Source organism: Equus quagga, chromosome 17 (assembly GCF_021613505.1).
Source record: "Equus quagga isolate Etosha38 chromosome 17, UCLA_HA_Equagga_1.0, whole genome shotgun sequence".
Classification (NCBI taxonomy): Eukaryota; Metazoa; Chordata; class Mammalia; order Perissodactyla; family Equidae; genus Equus; species Equus quagga.
In genome coordinates, this window is record NC_060283.1 from 10,800,205 (window position 1) to 10,818,572 (window position 18,368).

At 51.0% G+C, this 18,368-nt stretch overlaps 2 protein-coding genes across 6 annotated transcripts; one reads left to right on the forward strand and one right to left on the reverse strand.

The window, feature by feature from the left end:
- Positions 1-1,781: 1,781 nt before the first annotated feature.
- TMEM138 (transmembrane protein 138) lies at positions 1,782-7,771 on the reverse strand. Of its 2 annotated transcripts, none has more exons than XM_046643751.1 (5): positions 7,640-7,771; positions 5,143-5,410; positions 3,874-4,045; positions 2,635-2,710; positions 1,782-2,362 (listed from the first exon to the last, which is right to left on the reverse strand). In XM_046643751.1, exons 2-5 carry the CDS (start codon positions 5,268-5,270, stop codon positions 2,250-2,252), a joined length of 489 nt encoding a protein of 162 aa, XP_046499707.1. In that variant the 5' UTR covers positions 5,271-5,410; positions 7,640-7,771; the 3' UTR covers positions 1,782-2,249. The 2 variants fall into 2 exon arrangements, 1 of the variants encoding a protein (XP_046499707.1); XR_006885799.1 differs by lacking the exon at positions 1,782-2,362 and adding an exon at positions 3,020-3,210.
- A 312-nt stretch (positions 7,772-8,083) lies between these two features.
- LOC124228831 (lysosomal membrane ascorbate-dependent ferrireductase CYB561A3) lies at positions 8,084-17,401 on the forward strand. Of its 4 annotated transcripts, none has more exons than XM_046643749.1 (7): positions 8,084-8,220; positions 10,665-10,772; positions 12,086-12,284; positions 13,422-13,630; positions 14,297-14,451; positions 15,185-15,341; positions 16,585-17,401. In XM_046643749.1, the coding sequence occupies exons 3-7, from the start codon at positions 12,101-12,103 to the stop codon at positions 16,669-16,671; spliced, it is 792 nt and encodes a 263-aa protein (XP_046499705.1). In that variant the 5' UTR covers positions 8,084-8,220; positions 10,665-10,772; positions 12,086-12,100; the 3' UTR covers positions 16,672-17,401. The 4 variants fall into 4 exon arrangements, with proteins under 4 accessions (XP_046499705.1, XP_046499703.1, XP_046499706.1 ...); XM_046643747.1 differs by having other exon boundaries at positions 8,218-8,349; XM_046643750.1 differs by lacking the exon at positions 8,084-8,220 and adding an exon at positions 8,227-8,349 and having other exon boundaries at positions 15,917-17,401.
- Positions 17,402-18,368: the final 967 nt, after the last annotated feature.

The following is an 18,368-nucleotide window of genomic DNA, read 5'->3' on the forward strand; positions in this document are numbered from 1 at the left end:
GGGGTAGGATCATGGCAATCTTTTCTATGTAAAAATGTTTCTGAAATGTTACCTTGTTTCTAACAAATATATGAGTAAATGCAGATTATCAAGGAGGGAAGGGAGAAGGAAGTCAGTGGCTGACATGCGGCCGTGGGAAGATTAACTGCATACACCTTTTTATAACTTGAATTTTGTACCACGTGAATGTATTGACTGTTAAGGAAAATAAACATATATATACACACACATACTCATCCCAGGGACTCAAGAAGGCCACAAAGTGCCATAAATATTGTGAGTGTTTCCTCAAACAGGCATTTGGTTGTACTCACTAGCTTCAAAGACCACAGAGAACAACCTAGCCCTGATTCATTTGGTGGCACAGAAAATTGCCTATCTTTCAAAGATTGTAATGAACAAAGGGGATTACAATATTCCGTAAGAGCTTTTATGAAAAGATTCAAAATAGGGCTATTGTCATTTTTTTACAGATTACAGTGCGTGTAGATGGTGACTTCATCAGGACTTTTTAGATCACTTGTTCTGATCAGAGGATATGGGGCCTTAGACGATTTGTCTGAACACTGTACCTTTCTTTGTAGTATCTGTTAAAATCTTGACGGCACAGCTGATAACTTATAGTCTCTCTTTCCCCAAAACTTTATCCTAAGCTTCTAAACCAGGGATCAGCATACGGCCTGGGGACAGATCTAGTTTGTTCTTGTACAGTCGTCAAGCTAAGAAGAAATTTACATTTCTCAGTGGTTGAAAAAATCAAAAGAAAAATACTTTGTGACATATGAAAATGACATGAAATTCAAATTTCAGTGTCCTTAAATAGTTTTACAGGAACACGGCTGTGTTCATTGGTTTACCTGTCATCTATGACTGCTTTCACGTTGCAACAGAGACACTGGCCCTCAAAATCTGACATACTTACTAAGTGGCCCTGCACAGCAGAAGTTTGCCAATGCCTGTGCATTGAATAACAACTTTCACAGAGCGACTTCCTGGTGTGGTAGACTGACTGAATGGCCCTCCCTGTATCCATGCATTTTGCCAGGCAACTGTGGGCTCAATCATATGACTTGCTTTGACCACTGGGAGTCTGAGAGACACAATACAAGCAGAGCCTTGAAATGGCATTGCACACTGGGGCTTGTTCTCCTGCTCCTCTGCCACTGTCATGTGAACAGACCCAGGCTATCCTCTGGAGGATGGGTCATGTGAACCAGAGCAGAACAGCCCAGTCATTCCAGCTGAGGCCAGCTGAGGTCAGCCAGCAGCCAGGGATCCTAGGATCGTTGCAGCTGCCTGGCCAGTCCACAGCTGACACAGACACACGAGCAAGCACATTACCCGAACCCAGCCGCAGTCAGCTGAACCCAAGACTCAAGAGCCACGTAACTGTTGCATGCCACTGAAGTTTCATGGTGCTTGTGACACATTATTCTGGCAACAGAAAACTGGTGCTATGGTCACATGAATTTTAAAAATTCCCTTTGCCAAAATAGGCTAAGGAACATTTTTTATTCTTCTGAGGGTAGTTTAGGCCTCTGATGGGGAGAGAGTCTGAACGAAGCACAGAAATCTGTAACTCCAGGGGTGGGGTGGGGCATCAGATGATATCTTAAATTTCTGCAAAAATACCATGTACTCATAAAGGGACTCAATAAATACCTGTATTTGCTCTGTGGCTCACTCTGCCCACTGGGTCAAGTGGATGCTGAGGTTAGGACTTGGCATGCCTCTTACCCATGAAGAGATCTATCTAGACGGACAGACTCCACCATTTATGGAAAAACAACTGAATTTATTTCCTATTTATAAAATGTAAAAAACGTGCCTTGGGTATAAAATCTCTATGTCTAAGCTGTGACCAGCCAGGAGCACAGAAATATCCCTCTTTGCATCCTTCAGTCATTAGTGTGTGGTGCAAGGGAAGCGGGGGCTGGGAGCTCGGGCTGTGCCAGGCTAAGCGCAAAGCTTTGCAAGGATAAGAGCCACAGAGCCTTCTGTGAGGAACGGTGGGGACAGGAAGGGTCAATACTGAGGCAGGGGGATGATACACTGGCGTCTGTAGTGGGGAACACTGCAATTCACAAGAGGGAGATCTTCCCTCTTGACTGCTGAACACAACGGGCCTGAGCCTGTCCTGGAAAAGTCAAGCTGCTTCCGGATGCAGCGGGCCAACCACTCCCCCTTCAGAACTGCAGACGTGGCTTCCGTCAGGAAGGAACGCCATCCATCAGTGTGATAAGAAGCGGTCACCGTCGGACTTGCAGGAACTCCTTGCGCAGCCATAGAGAGTCCTGGTAGAAGCGAGGATCGCCCAGTCTCACAGCTGTCCGTTTGTAGAAGTAACAGTATAACACTGCCGCTGCAGGTAATAAGCACAAAAGCAGCCTCAGGGACGCTCCTGTATTGGTTTCGGGGTAAGGCCAGAACCTAACAAGGCTGAGAGGGGCCCTGGCTCATGCCTTCCCAGTGACTCCCAGCAAGGGAAGAGGGCAGGAGTCTCTCCTGTTCTTGGCGAGGCTGTCCCAACCATCCCACACCAGCTGTGCTGGGCTGGGCGGCCAGGATGAAGGCCCTCACTGCCAGAGCCGCAGGTGGGATCAAAGTGACGCCTGAGGTTGTTCCGCTCCTTACCTAGTCTCTGGAATACAAACAGCGTTTGAAGTCCATCTGTCCAGACAAAGCGTTTGGAGTTTTTCCAGCGTAAGTTCTGAAGGAGACAGGAGTAGACAAGGAAAGGTTAATGGCAGATGAGGCCCTAACATCTCCAACTTGGTTAGCTGCAGAGATACCACTTGGTTTAAAATCGACTACTCTCACCCTCCTTCTTTCTTTCCAAGACCCTAAGGAGTGTTTCTCAAAGGACCCTCAAACTCCCTTTTTTTTTTTGCTGCAAAGGAAATCTCCTTTTAACCCTGAGGAAGTTTGCACTAAGCTATTTATTCCCTTTCACTTCATAGCCTTTGCCAAGGAGAAATGACATATATTATCTCAGGGGTTCAGCGGGTCACTGTCTTGCCTTGAAAATCTCAGGCTCAGCTCCTGCCAGATAAAGGTGGGTGCACTCAGGGTTTAAGCAGATTAGCAGCTTCTTAGTACAAAGCCGGGACCTATTTTGGCTCCAGGGGCCAGAGCAAAGCCAATCCTCTTCAGGAAGCACCTAGAGACTTCGGCACCGCTCTGCTTCTTTCCTGTGGGCTCCGCTTCTCTCTGTGGAATCGCACGGGCAACCTAACGAAGTTCAGTCTGAGAAGGTGGCTTTTGTACAGAAGTCACTAGAGAACCTGAGGTTTTAATGTGTTCCATCAAAATGAGTACATGAGAAACACGTGGGATACCCAAAGAGACGGAAGAATTTGTGAAGCAGAAATCTGAAACCGTGAAAACTAGATTTGATCTGAGGCCTATGTCAGAACAAAGGGAGGCATCCTGGAGGCTGGCTCTTCTAGTGTCAGTGATGGGGATGCAGCAGAGGGCAGGAGGCACTGAGGGCAAACAGCACTCTTGCTTGTCCATTTCCCATAGGACCCTGGTGCCTGAGAATACCCTCTATCAACACCCACCTGCCCGAACAGCTAATGACGAAACAGAGTCAACTTTCTGTTTTAGCCCTGGCAGGCCTGTTTGGGGCAAAGGTGAACTGAATGTTCCAGAAGTGTCCCTCAACTCTTGGATAAGGCTGTTCTTCAACACATTAGGTTGCGCAAAAGTGCCTTATGAAACTCTCACATGCCTAGCTCCAGGCCGGACCACATTCATTTCACCTGTTGCCTATCAGGGATTCTGTGAGATATAAAAGAATGAGGCTGGATTCCCAGAGAAAAGATATTCCTAGCCATTTAAGGATTCAGAAATTCAGGGTTCCATTCTTACCATGACCCAGACATGAAAGGAGATGCTGAGGGCGAAGTACACGCCTGTCAGGATGATGGTCCCTTTGAACTTATGGAACAGGAGGTTGACCAGGCCAGCCTGGAAGACGAAGGTGTTGAAGAACATGAGGAAAATGATGATGATGTTGAAGAGGATTGCAATATCCTGGATGCTGCAGACATATAAAACAAAGTACAGCCAAATGGAGGCCTGTGTGAGGACACAAGAGCCGGCCCTCAGTCCTAAGGGACACTATGAGATCTGTCCTTCCCTGTGATATAGTCCTCTGAATCCCCCCCAATCTCCCCATGGGCTTTGGGACCCAAATGACATGAAGCTTAAACTACCTGCTGGCCCTACCAGTTGAGTTGCAGTCCACATGCAAGGCCTTCCTGCTCTCACACTCTTAACTCAACAAACCTCCCGGGCACTTGTGAGGAGAGGCTAGTTTCTACCCTATGTCAGAAAATGCTAGCGTCGTCTGTCAAAAAATCTGGTCCTATGAGGCGTTTACATGTAGCAAGACAGCAACACACTTCCCCTGATCTTTGCATGGCTGGTGCCTTGGTGCCATTCAATTTCCAATGTCCCCTTTTCAGAAAAATTTTTCTTTAACCCTGGTACCTAATGTAGCCATCCCCTCCCCACCCACTTTATATCCACTTATGAAATTATCTTTTTTTTTTTTTTTTTAATATATTTGTTGTCTCTCTCCACTAGAATGAAAACCCCATGAGAGCAGGAGCTTGTCAGGCCTAGATTACACCTGGTCTTAGAAGTCCAAATAGAACACTGTCTGGCAGGCCAACGAATACTTATTGAATGAAGGAAGATCATGTTTAAGACTGTGGTTTTCAGTTTCGAACGTGCCTCACGGAGTCTATAAATCACTGTGGAGGAAAAATGCCAACAGTTTCTATTTATGGGATTCACGTATATTATTAATATGATTTCCCTTTTAACCTGCCATTTTGTGGTCCTCTTTCATGGCACAGTAAGACAACATTTCAACTCACAGATGGAGAAAATGACAGGGGCCGCAGCCTGACCCTCATTTTCAATGTGCACTGCTCCCCATATCCCAAATCTTTGTCAGAAGTATATAAAAACAGGACCTGTGACATGTCTGTACCATGGAGTACCCGGGATAATGTACGATTTTGTTCTCCCTGATGTTTCTCTGTTAACAACTTTAAAATGCTAAATCACAACGGTCAGGGTCTTCGAACTGCTTGGGTGCAGCTGCGCCGCCCCACCCACTGAACTCACATGAAGAGCACGAGCTGGATGACAGGAGCCATCCGCAGGAGCTCCGAGAAGGAATTGACAAAGAGGTCATAGGACAGCAGCAGGAACTGCAGGGAGAGCACCAGGCTGTAGTTACTGGTCTGGAGCATCTTCCTGCTGCTCTCTTGGGCCCCCAAGGGCACATTCCACACTTCCTCACACAACGGCTCCTGGCTTTCTCCCCAGCACTGAGGAAGAAGCGTCTGGTTCCTCAGAATCAGAGCTGTTTCCCTTGCTCTAAGACAACAGCCTGTGGAGGAAAAAAGAGAGGTGAGGTTAGAAATTCATTAATACAGTAAATATTTACTAAGGACCTACTATGTGCCAGGCACCATTCTAGGTGCTTGGGATACAGCAGTGAACAAACCCAACAACAACAAAAAACCAACTAGTCACTCCTCCGAGGGACCCTTACTCTCAAACCTTTCTCCGTGCCTGGAACCTTCTAAATGAGGAACTCTTTCTAACTATGTTTGAGTCCAAAGGAATCCAGGGGTACTACAAAGACTGACTGACTGGTCATGTAATAATACTAATTCTAATACTAATTGCAGCAGTATACTTTTCCATAACACTTACAAAATGCCCGGGACTATTCTAAGCACTACCTTTAATTAAATCACAATAATCCCATGAGACAGAAGGTACACTATTACTCTCCCCATTTTACAGATGGGACCACTGAGGCCCAGAGAGGTAAAATACTTTGTCCAAGGTCACACTGCCAGTAAGTGGCAGAGCTGGGATTCAGATCCAGGCAGCCTGGGGCCAGAGTCTGCTCTTAACTACTGCACAAGGCTGCCTTTCACATAACTGATAGGCTGATGCATAACTAGATGGAAAAAATGTTGGCACAGAAGTGAGAAGTGGGGGCTGGCGCGGTGGCGCAGCAGTTAAGTGTGCATGTTTCACTTTGGTGGCCCGGGGTTCGCTGGTTCGGATCCCGGGTGCGGACATGGCACCACTTGTCAAGCAATGCTGTGGCAGGCGTCCCACATATAAACTAGAGGAAGATGGGCACAGATGTTAGCTCAGGGCCAGTCTTCCTCAGCAAAAAGAAGAGCATTGGTGGCCGATGTTAGGTCAGGGCTAATCTTCCTCAAAAAGAAAAAAAGAAGTGAGAAGTGGTGTAGGCCGATAAAGCTAAGAGGAAATAGTGCTCTCCTGCAAAACTTTATGTTTAGCGTTATTGTAGCAACATAGTAGCACCAGGTCTTTCATTTCATATATTCCAAGACCCAGAAGTTGCTCTCACGGGGTGTCCTGTAACTCTCCAGCTGGATCAAATCTATAAGCAAATTTCAAAATGCTATGAAGTGTTAGAAGAGTGAAGTTAAATTAACATCTGTAAAATGTTTTACAATTTACAAACTCTTTTCATATTTATTACCTTATTTAATCCCACACCCATCTCGAGAAGTAGTCTTATTATGCAAATAATTTCCACTTTATTTTTTTTTTAATAGTATAACTGGTAGATACCTGCATTTATTTCCTTTTGTTTTTGGTGTGGAAGATTGGCTCTGAGTGAAGATCTGTTGCCAATCTTCCTCTTTTTTTTTTCTTCCCAAAGCCCCAGTATGCAGTTGCATATCCTAGTTGTAGGTCATTCTAATTCTATGTGGGCCGCCACCACAGCATGGTTTGATGAGTGGTATGTAGGTCTGCGCCAGGATCGCAACCATGAACCCCGGGTCACCGAAGCAGAGCGCATCAACTTAACCACTTGGTCACCGGCCAGCCCCTAATCCCCATTTTACACAGAGGCGCTGAGAGGTTAAGGAACCTCGCCCACCTCACCTGGTGGAGAAGTCCCACCTTACAGGATGTATAAATGTAGTTTCTCTGAGCCCGAGTTTCCTCATTCATTAAATACTATTAACTTTACGAATATTAATTAAATGTAACGAATATTAATGAGCTATCACCTACATATCAGCATCATGCTAAACCTGTCAACCAAGATAATTCCTTTAATCCTCCCAACTACTCTGCAAGGTGGGAAAGAATGATCCCCATTCTACAGGCAAGGACCCAAGGTCAGAGTTCAAGTCATTCATCCTCATTCTATAGGCAACGACACGAGGTCAGAGTTCAAGTCATTCCTCCAGCTCGCACGTGAGCAGAGCCAGGATTCACAACTAGGTGTGACACTAGCCCGTGCCCTTACCCACCACCTCACAGGCCACCAGAGGGCTGCTGTGGGGATCCGTTATCTGGCACGGCCCCCCGCCCTGGCCACGGGAAGGAGGACCATCTCCTCCGGTTTAGGGCAGCGGTGATTCGCAAGGTAACGAAGCGGTCTTCACAGTCCGTCCACCGCTGCTGCCGCGTCCCCTTTGTCCCCAGAGCAGGTTTCCCCACCCTTCCCTAGCTACTTTAAAATGGGGCTGCTTTGGCAAAAAACCCAAACCCAAACGACAACAACAAAAATTCCGTCTTCTGGTCGCTTTACCTACTCCCCATCCAGCACTCTCACCTGCCAGCGCCAACGTCGGTCGTCATGGGGACCCCGTCCTGACTTCCGGAAACGGGTTTCAAATTCCGGAAGTAGACGGCGGCCGCGGGCTCCGCCTGCGCCGGGCTACCGCCGGTCCTGGCTTTCTCTCCCGCTCTCTGGCCGGCCCGGCCGCCATGTTTGGGCCCCCTCCTTCCCGGGCCCGCCCCTCTGCTGGCCGTCCCAGCGTCGCCGTGCCCTGCTCCCGGCCCTCCCAACCACTGAGCAAAGCCTCTCGTCCTCCCTGCGCGCGGCCGTGCCGAGCGCCAGTCCCTGGCAAGAGGCTTCTCGTCGGCCCGAAAATTTCCGCTCCCACCGGAGATGAGGGGCGAGGGACAGGGTCGCCCCGTGACGGCGTCCCTCGTCCCTGGAACCCTGGGCTTGGAGAAGAAACGCCCGCGGAGGAGCTGGAGTTGGGGTCAGCACCTTGGAGCGCTGGAAGCTGGTGACCCCGCGGCTCCGGACTTCATTTCCCAGACGGCCGCGCGCGCGACCGGAAGTGCCGCGAGCCTATAAGAGGGCGAGCGGACCTCTGCCGCTGGGCTGCAGGGCGGCGGTGCCAGGTGTGTGCGAGCGTCCCAGTGAGACCCTGATTCCACCTCCCAGGAGCCTGGGGAGCTGCGACGCCGGCCGGGTGGCGAAAGGCGGGTCTCGGAGTCCCCAGCCCGGCTGCGTCCCACTGTGGTTTGGGGGTGAGAAAGAGCCCGGGCTGGGAGCTCAGGGACCTGGGTTCGAGTGCTGGCTCTGCTAATACCTCGCTTCGCGCTGTCGCGACCCCTCGCTCGGCCTCACTTTCGTCTTTTAGGAAATGGACACCGTTCTCCGTGCCCTTCTTCCCACAGGTAGTGGTTGTAAAGGCACGAAAGCTCTTCGGAAGTCGCAGTCAGCAGGCGGAGCCCCTCGCCTGAATTTCCACCCAAGATTAGCTGGGACCAAGGGGTCCCAGCCCAGTCAGGGATCGATCCCCGGGTTTCCAGCAGAGGAGTCAGAGATTGGTCTCCGGGTTTCTGGAACGGTTCCCTGGACACCTGAGCCAGACCAGAGCGCAATCCCAAGGGGGTCTGTAATCACTCTGGTCCTAAGGAGGGCCTTATCCAACTCCTGACTGAGTAGGGCCCCTCACTCCTGAGTCCTGACTTTCCGGAAGCTACCCGAGGAGTCCTGGAGCTGAGGGGGAGTGAACTTGGATTCCTGTATCAGCTGTGTCACTCACCTTGGCCAAGTCACTTTGCTTCTTTGGGCCACAGTGTTTTTGATCTGTAAGCTAAGAGTTTAGAACTTGAACCCTAAGTCTGGTTCTCAGCATTCCTAAAGCCCCTATCATCCATCTGGGAAGGGGGAGCAGCACAATGACTTTCTGTCCCTTCATCTATCTGTAGTTCTAAATTATAAACGTACTATGGTAAGAGTTTGGAATAGAGCCTATTCATAAGACCAAGGGCTGAACGGGAAATACCCGTTTCCTACCCTGGGCCTGATCTGTTTTAGTGCAATCCTTTCTGCCAAGGGACTGAGAAGAGTATTAGACTGGAGAGTAGTGTCAACAAACTATGACCTACACAACAAATCTGGCCCACCTGAAGGGTTTTTACATTTTTAAATGAGAAAAATGGAAAGGATAATATTCTGTGATATGTGCAAATAATATGAAACTGAAACTCCAGTGTCCGTAAATAAAGATTTTTGGGAACACAGCCATGTCCACATGTGAAGGTGTTGTCTCTGACTGCTCTTGTACAACATCGGCAGAGTTGATGACATAGTTGTGACAGAGTCCGTATGGCCTGCAGAGCCTAAAATATTTACCATTCTGGCCCTTGCCACAAGTGTCTGCAGACTTCTGCCTTCGAATGGGGCTCTACCTAGTGAGGGCAGAGTAGGAGACCAAACCGCGGGGAGTGCATCTGGAAATCACAGCCCCACCTGCTCTCTTTGAATAAGTGAGAGAATATTCTCCGCGTTTGGATTGCAGTCTTCACTGCATTCTTCCTTTTTCTCTCCTGTTGTGCTCTCTTTCAGGCGGAGGGAGGGCTCATCTGTGTACTGAGCAGTATAACACCGCAGCCCTCTGTCAGGAAAGATCCCCATTGTGTCTTCCAGGTCTGTCCCAGAGCAATAATCAGGAGTCCCCAGCCCGGCTGTGTCTGACTTCTAGGGTAGTAGATACAGTCCGTTTGGGATCATGTTGACTTTTCTGTTTTCATTTTACAAAGGAAAAAAAGTCGTGAAAGTAGATGTTGTCCGATGGATGGAGCCTGCTGACCAAGGGCTCCTTCAAGCTGACTTAAACACGTCACTGCTGGGTGACAACATCTGGTGGCCTGAAACTTCCTCTGCTCTTGCAGGAACTAAGGGGACAGCTCTGAGGCTAGGTAGCAAATCTCTGAGCTCAGTAGTTGAGTCACGAGTCAAAAATTTCTAGGAAGCTGGTGGCATGATGTGCTTGCAGCCTCACAGAAGCTTGTCTTTTCCCCCAGCCCTCAGATCTTCCTTTCTCAGAGATTGCCGCCAACTTGGATCACCTTGTGAGCCCTCAGCATCTGTTTCTGGTTAACCTGGCACAGAGAGAGCTGGCATGGCATGGAATCAGGGCCACTGAGAAGCCTGGGCAGGCACAGGGGCCATGAGCTTCAGGTTTTGTTAGTAGTTAGGATGAAATGCTGTGACAATACTAAGAAAAGTATAATACTTGACTCTCACATGTCCTTACATGCATTTTCTCACTGTTTGACCTTCTGACAACCTGTAGTCAAGGAAAAAACATGGGCCTCAAAGCCAAACAGATGAGATTTGAAACTTTCTGCCCATTTGCTGGCTCCTAATGCTAGGTACTTAATCTTTCTGAGCCTCGCTTTCCTCATCTATGAAGTGGGCTTGATAACTGCTCACAGAGCTGTCAAGAGGATCATGTGTGTAAATGGGATCATGTGCATAAGGTTCTAGTGTGGTGTCTGCTCAGAGCTGGCTTTCAGTAAATTATGTCCTTATTATCATGCCTTTCTTTCAGATGAGAAGATTGAGACCTACATGTGTTAAGTGATTTGCTCGAGCTGCCTCCATTCATAAGAATTGGAGCCCAGGACACCACCCTCTTGGCTTGCCACTAGGTCTAAAGGTGAGGAATCAAGTCTTTTCTCTCCTTGGGAGTTCCTGGCTATCTTAGGGGCCTCCTCTTCTCTCTGTTAGCTAGTTCAGATTGAGGGACCTCAACTGCGGGAAGCCACAGTGTCACCTTCTTGGTGTGAGTCCATGGGACAGGGTGACTGCCTTGAGAGCTGGGCCAGGCCGCCTACACGTTAGCTGGAAGCAGGGCAGCTCTGTGGCTTTGTGCACAGGCCTGCTAGCCCTCACAACCTCTTGCTTGGCTTTTTTTTTTTTTTTTGGAAGATTAGCCCTGAGGTAACTGCTGCCAATCCTCCTCTTTTTGCTGAGGAAGAGTGGCCCTGAGCTAACATCCATGCCCATCTTCCTCTCCTTTATATGTGGGACACCTACCACAGCATGGCTTTTGACAAGCAGTGCCATGTCCCCACTCAGGATCCGAACTGGCGAACCTTGGGCCGCCGAAGCCAAACGTGTGCACTTAACCACTGCGCTACCAGGCTGGCCCTTGCCTGGCTCTTAAGAGCAGCTGCTCAGGAGCCTAGGCGTTCACCATGCCCGAAACCAGAGTTGGCTTCTGAGTTTATCAAGTACACATGGAAATCTCAAAATAAACTCTTGCTTTCTAGACCATGAGTTCTTGCTTCCTCTTTTCTCCTCTGGACTTTCCCCAGAGGAAGAGAAAGCAGAAGCTGAGGGCTATCACCCAACTCAAGGTGTGGAGTGTGGGGACTCCAGAGCGAAGGCCTGGTCTGACCTCCCCAGTGGGAGGCTTAGCCCCCTAGAGGTCACCATCTGGGGAAGAACTCTCCTGTAGAAGTGGGAGCCCATAGGACTTCCTCCCGGCTGGCCTAAGAGTAGTGTATTTGCGTCTTGGAGATTGTGATTTTTGCCTCTTTCTTTTAGAACCGAGGGCCTGGCATTTGTGTGACCTAGCCTGGATTCTGATTCCTGTCCCTTCCTTTCTAGAGGGTAATTCTTTACCCTCTGGTCCTGTGACAGCAGACTAATCTCAGGGCCGTGGGCCCAGAGCCTTGGCATCCAGCCACAGCAGAGGAAGCCCCTGTTCGGGGCCAGCCCCAGGCCCAAGCTGGCTGGACTGTGTGCTGTCATGTGCTGGGTGGGGCCTCACTCACTGTCCATACTCAGAGGTCAGGCCCACCCATCCACCGAGGCCTCATGGGGTGGTGCCCAGGATGATGGCAGGGCAACGGAAGCAAGAAGTGTCCATCCCTTGGGCCAACAGCGACGTCAGTGTTACTTCCTTTAGCTGGTGTGCAGGGCGCACCTGAGCCAGCAGGGATGTGTGACTTCTGCTTCTTCTAGGAGCGCTTGAGCAGAATGGCTGTGGGACAGTTTTACCTGTCCTGCCTGGTGCTGGGGTCCCTGGGCTCCATGTGCATCCTCCTCACCATCTATTGGGTACAGTACTGGCGTGGTGGCTTTGCCTGGGATGGCAGCGTGCTCATGTTCAACTGGCACCCGGTGCTCATGGTTGCTGGCATGGTGGTGATCTATAGTGCTGGTGAGTACAAGGTCATTTTGGGAGATGTGCTGTGGCAAGGGCCTGGATGGGGCAGAGCTCCCCGTCTAGGGCTGCCCTTTGTCACTGCTGGGTTTGGGGCTGTGGGGGTGGGGTGTTTTGGGCTGTCTCTGGGCCCAGGTGTCACTTGGAGGAAGAAGTAGTGAGAATGGGTGTATCCGAAAGGGCGCCTTAGCAGATGGTCAAGGGCACGAGTTGGCAAACTTTTTCTGCAAAGGGTGAGATAGTAAATATTTTAGGCTTTGCAAGCCATGTGATCGCACTGCCACTACTCAGGTCTGCTATTGGATTGTGAAGTAGCCACAGATGACATGAAAACACGTGTGTGGCTGTGTTCCAATAAAACTTTATTTAGAAAAATAGTCAGCGGGCTGGATTTGCCTGTGAGCTGTAGTTTGCCCGCCCTGGCTCTAGGGAGTGGGAAGTGGAAGCCCCTCATGGCATAGTCAGGTCCTTAAATGAGGGATCTGCTTACTCTTGCTGGACCCATTTTTGCCCCATGCATTTGGAGCTGGGCCTCGGGTCCCAGGCAAGCCTCACTTTCCCCATTTGTAAAATGGGGATGACGATGACACGGATAATAGCAGCTTGCCCTGTGTAGTTCAGATGCGTCATCCCATTTTGTTCCTACAAGAAGCTGGTGGGGTGGGCTCTGTTGCTATCCCCATTTTACAGATGAAGAAACTGAGACCTAGGAAGAAGATGCTGAATAGCTGTGAGGCGGAGCCAGGATTTGACCTAGGTTAGCTAACCTTCAAGTCTGTGTTCTTGGCAACTCAGCTCGGTTGTGAGAATTCAGGGTGATGAAATAACGAAGCTGGCATTACTTTTTAACATGCAGAACTGCAGACAGGCTGCATTTATTATTGTGATGATGGCATGGCAGGTCCAGGAAACCTGTTCCTCCCTTTTTCTCGCTGTCCTTTCTCTCCCTGCTTCACGGCTGTCTGTTATCCCAAAATAACGCGAGGATAGAAGATGCTGACTAGTTCACCCCACTATCCTAGCATTTCCCTCCTTCCCATTGGGAGGCTGTGTGGGATCATGTTGGGTGGTTCCCTAATGTGTGGGTGAGCGCGAGGGGAAGAGGCCAAGCCCTGGGACTGCTCTCTCCTGCAGCGTCGCTGGTGTACCGCTTGCCCCGGTCATGGGTGGGGCCCAAGCTGCCCTGGAAACTCCTCCACGCGGCCCTGCACCTGATGGCCTTCATCCTGACCGTGCTGGGACTGGTTGCCGTCTTTTCCTTCCACAACCATAACAAAATCACCAACCTCTACTCCCTGCACAGCTGGCTGGGCATCGCCACCGTCTTCCTCTTTGCCTGCCAGGTGGGTCCTCTGTCCTCCACTGGGTCCCCACTGCTGGATGGCAGCCATGGGCTCCAGTTGGGGATTCGCTTGCATCAGCACCAGACATCCCCTCTGCTCACTGCCTGGAGACGGCCTTGCAGGGCACGTCCTGTAGACTCGGCAGTTTCAAGGCTCTTTAAGGGATGGTGGTGGTTCCCGCCCTCACACTTTCCTGCTCTTACCCGTCACACGGCCCATCTGCCGTCCCAGAGTGCTTTGCACTAACCTTCTCACAGCACGTACCACGCTGACCCTACATCATCTTTCCCCCCTGCCCGACTCCCACTGTTCTGTGAACCAGAAGCAGTTCTAGAAGTGCTTTCCATATTCTGAGGTCAGCCCTGCACAAATACAAGGCAGGAGTTTTATGAGCCAGGGCTGGAAGGAGCAGAGACACGAGATGGCTGGGTCTGCGGGAGAGGGGGCTGTAGCCAGGCATTTCCTGTAACGTTCTTGTTTGTGTAAGAGAAACAGACAGACCACAGTGAGGAAGCTAGGTGTGGGGCTGGGGCCGTGCCTGCTGGGAAGGTCGAGTTGGGAAAGAAGGGTGACATTCACTGACAGTAGGTGGCGCTGGTGGGTGGGACGACCCGGTGCCGTTGCTCACACACGGTCCAGTCAGGTCCTTCTTCTCCATGTCCACAGTGGTTCCTGGGCTTTGCCGTCTTCCTGCTGCCCTGGGCGTCCATGTGGCTGCGCAGCCTCCTCAAACCCATCCACGTCTTCTTTGGAGCCTCCATCCTCTCTCTGGCCATTGCGTCTGTTATTTCTGGCCTTAACGAGAAGCTTTTCTTCAGTTTGTGAGTGGAATGGGGCCCCCGATTCTAAGGTGGTAGGGAAAGAACAGGGTCTTCAAAAGGTACACCTTATAATCATAAGACCCATCCCAGGGAGGGGAGTCTGTGGGGTTGGGCTCATTCCTGATCTGGAAGGTAATGCAATTGGTTTTTCTTTAGGTTGAGATTAGTAAATTGGTCAGCAAATATTTACCCAGCATCAGATTGCTTTAGCATCTCCCGTGGGTCAGAAACTGTTCTAAGCACCTTAAATTTAATCTTCTAATGGCCCTACATTGATACTGTTGTCATTGCCACCTACAAATGAGGGAACCGAGGCACAGAGAGATTAAGTAATTTACCTGAAGGCACACAGCCAGTAATTGGCGGAGCTGGGATTTGAGTTAGGATCAGAGCCTGCATGCCTAACCACTACCGTCCCCTATTCTTTGGAGGCGGGGGGTTATAGTGAAAAGCAGAGAAGATTTGAGGTCAGACCTGGATTTAGATCTTGGCTGGGCCATTTACTAGTTACGTGACTCTGGGCCAGTTCATTTCACCCCTTTGTGCTTCAGTTTCTTCACAGGTAAAAAGCCTTCTGTCATAGCAGCAGGGACTTAGAAAGTATATTCAGATTCCAGGTCCAAGATGGTCCTGGGAAGCTGTTCTCAGCCTCTCTTAGTGGCACTGAGGCTCCCACTGGGCGAAAACAGGTGGGAAAGTCTCTCAAGGGCCCACATTGTTTTGTCCTCTTCAGGAAAAATGACACCAACAAGTACTCTAGCCTGCCCAGTGAGGCCGTCTTTGCCAATAGCTTGGGGATGCTGGTCGTGGTCTTCGGGCTGCTGGTGCTCTATATCCTTCTGGCTTCCTCTTGGAAGCGCCCAGAGCCAGGGATCCTGACCGACAGACAGGTATGGGGTCCCCGTCTCCCATTCCAGCTTGGAGAAGGGCTGGGTCTGGAGAAGGGTCATCGAGGAAAGGCTTGGGCCTTGCCGTGAAGAACAACCCATTAACAGGGTGGGAAACCAAGTAGCTCGAAAGTGGGGTGAGGCTGGCTGATGGAGGGCACTGCTGTCCAACCAGCACATCCTGGCCATCGCGGCAAATGCAGCAGCTCAGGCTCAGGGGCTCTGGGGCCTGTCCACTGAGACAGGATGGGGGTTACTCCCCTCCCCAAATTCCTGTGGTTTCATGAGGGGAAATGTGGCCTTACCTTCCCCAAGGAAGGGCTGGAGCATGAGGTGGGGGTGTCATAACTTCTGCTTTTCCAGCTCTGGGCCTAGTCTGTGGGGTGGGAGCTTATCTAGCAGGTGCTGGGTGACAAGTGGAGAGCTCGGAACAGGTTTGGCCTGCTCTTGGCCCCTCGGGCACCTGAGGGATGTGCCGAGGAGGGGTGTATATCAGGCCAGATGTGGTGGCTTGGGCCTGCAGGTCTGGGGTCGTTTGACGTCACACCAGTAACCTGTGCTTCTGCCTATCTTTCCAGCCCCTGTTGCATGCTGGGGAGTGAAGTGGGAAGGGGCCCCCAGGAGCAGTCGGTGTGCGGTCTGGACTCCCCTCAGAAGCTCTGCTCTACCCGGCGCTCCCGTCTGGTTTCGGCAACAGACTTGCTTTGGGCTTCGGGTCCAAACCTCTCCTGGCCTCTGCGTCAGGCCTGCTCTCTCCACCACCTTGCTGCCCAGCCCTTTTCTTGGTGGCTTTGGCTTCTGCACCCTTCCCTGGCATCAACTTCTCAGGTCCTCCATTTACACAAAGCCCTTCTTCCCCGGGTGCTCCCTCCGCTTCTGCTCCGTCTGAAGTCAAGCTGATTTCCCCTTTAGACCCCTAGGGATGTGGTAGAAAACCCTGCAGTTCAGAGGGACCCAGGTGCAATCCGTGATGGGGAAAGTGAGGTGATGCGTCCCTTGGGGGTCCGTTTCCTTTAGGCCGCCTGCCATGGGGCAGGCTTCGTCTGCTCTGTCATCTCCATCCAGCCCACTTGGACATGAGACTGGGTGGGAACGCCGTGAGGTGATGGAAGGAGGTGGGGAGAATGGCGGCAGGCCCCTTCTGCAGAGGAGCAGCTGAGGAGCTGAATGCTGCTTGCTGTTCTGTTTCATGTCGCTGCATTCGGTGTCTGCGTGCCTTGTGACCATGTGGCTCTACCTCTTCTAGCTGCTGCTACAGCTGAGGCCTGGATCCCGGTCTTTCCCTATGACTTACAAGCCTGTCACTGTCAGGCAGCCCTGCGAGCCCTGGTAACCTGCTCTCCCAAGAACAGACCACCCGTCCCCAGCTGTCCCAATCGGGATGAGCAGCAGGGGTGCCTCCGACTTCCTGTATACTTCCTGGTGCTGGGAGAGTCAACCTTGCTCTCTTGGCAGGGCCCTAGCCCAGCTCATTTTCACTCTCCAGCTCAGCATGGAACCCGCCCAATTGTGGTGCATTGTCGCCAGCAGAGCCCTGGGCGCCATGACCACCTTCAGAGGTGTTCCTTGCTGAGAAAGTGCCTCACTTGTCCCCACCATGGCTGCCTGCCTGGCCAAACCCAGTCTCGTGTGTTATGCCAGAGTGTGAGCTGTTGGTTTTTCCCCAGAGGAGAAACTGGGGTGGGGAGGGAGGAATCTTGCTCCTCTCCTAAGTGTTGGCCCTGTGGCTTTTCCTGGCCTCTCCAAGTGAGCCCTTCCAGGTCCCAGGCTCCATGCTGCTCTGCATGGATGACAAGCAGTATGTCACCTGGGGTCTGGAGCGTGCTTCCTCCTAGCAGGTGGCGATGAGGCCGCCTGTCCACCCCAACCCACATGGTCAGATGTAGGCAGGAGGGCTATGACTCAGCTTCCCAAGTAGGTGAATCCTTCAAAGCCACTGAGATGACTGCCGGGCACCTTGGGCACATGAACAGCTTCCCCTCTTTTCCCCTCTTTCCATATGGGCGGGCAGTTCGCTAGTTTATGAAGCTTGATTTTGATTAAACATGTTTTTAAGAATTGAAGCCCTCTCTGCTGAAATGTCTGTGGTTCAGTGAGCTCTGGGCAACCTGTAAAAGCCTCAGGGCAGTTCTGACCCTTGCAGCCCTGGGGAGGGGCAAACCAGAAGGCACCAAAGATCCACGTGATAGTCTTTCTGGAATCGCATGTGACTCCTGGTATGTATGGACGTCCTTAATGGTGAATGGCTTTTGAGCACTTGGTTATCTCACAAAGAAGGAAATGCTGCTTATTTCATAATCTGGAAAGTATGACTTAAAAGGGAAAAGTGACTTACCCGAGGTCACCAGCCAGGAAATGGCGGAGTTGGGATCCACAGGCCCCGTGTCTGATGCGAGTCTCCCAGCTGTCGGGTGCCTGCATCTGTGAACACTGATAGCTGCACCCTGCGGTTAGGGACCTGTGGTGCAGCTGATGGACAGGGGCCTCTGGGCAGAGAAGCCTAGGGGATTGAGGGAGCCTACAGCCAAGTTTGGGCAAAGTAACTGATGGGGGAACCCCCTTCCCAGTGTGTAGCTGCCACCTGGTGGAGCAGATGACTTGGAAGGAGTTGGGTGTAGACACTAGTGATGATGGCAACTCCCAGTGAGTGAGCACCTGGACTGGTGGCTCTACCTTCGTCAGTTCATTTGAATCGTTTTCCACATCCCCACGAGACGGGTACCATTCTGATTTCACGGATTCCAAGGTGCTAAATAATAGGACCGAGTTTCTGTAGCTGGTTTGAAGCAGAACCAGGATGCAAAGTTGTGTCTATGTGAGTCCACGCCAGTGCCTTTAACTGCTCCCTGCACTGAGTGTGGGCCAGGGGTGCGCTCTACCAGACTCAGCAGCCCCCTTGCTGGCCCAGGTGCCATCCGTGATTGCTCTAGAGAGACCTGGGGGCTGCCTTGGGTGCAGTTTCTGTTCTAACACTGAGCCACAGAATATGGTGACTTCTTTTCCCTCTGGTGTCTCATTTGCTCATTTGAT

Bases quoted from the DNA above. Each gene is read 5' to 3' on its own strand.
- LOC124228831 (XM_046643749.1), top strand. From the start codon at position 12,101: ATGGCTGTGGGACAGTTTTACCTGTCCTGCCTGGTGCTGGGGTCCCTG. The intron at 12,285-13,421 runs GTGAGTACAAGG...TCTCTCCTGCAG, and splicing joins GGTGGTGATCTATAGTGCTG to CGTCGCTGGTGTACCGCTTG. The intron at 13,631-14,296 runs GTGGGTCCTCTG...CCATGTCCACAG, and splicing joins TCTTCCTCTTTGCCTGCCAG to TGGTTCCTGGGCTTTGCCGT.
- TMEM138 (XM_046643751.1), bottom strand. From the start codon at position 5,270: ATGCTCCAGACCAGTAACTACAGCCTGGTGCTCTCCCTGCAGTTCCTG. The intron at 4,046-5,142 runs GTGAGTTCAGTG...ATATGTCTGCAG, and splicing joins ATCCAGCTCGTGCTCTTCAT to CATCCAGGATATTGCAATCC. The intron at 2,711-3,873 runs GTAAGAATGGAA...TGTCTCCTTCAG, and splicing joins CCTTTCATGTCTGGGTCATG to AACTTACGCTGGAAAAACTC.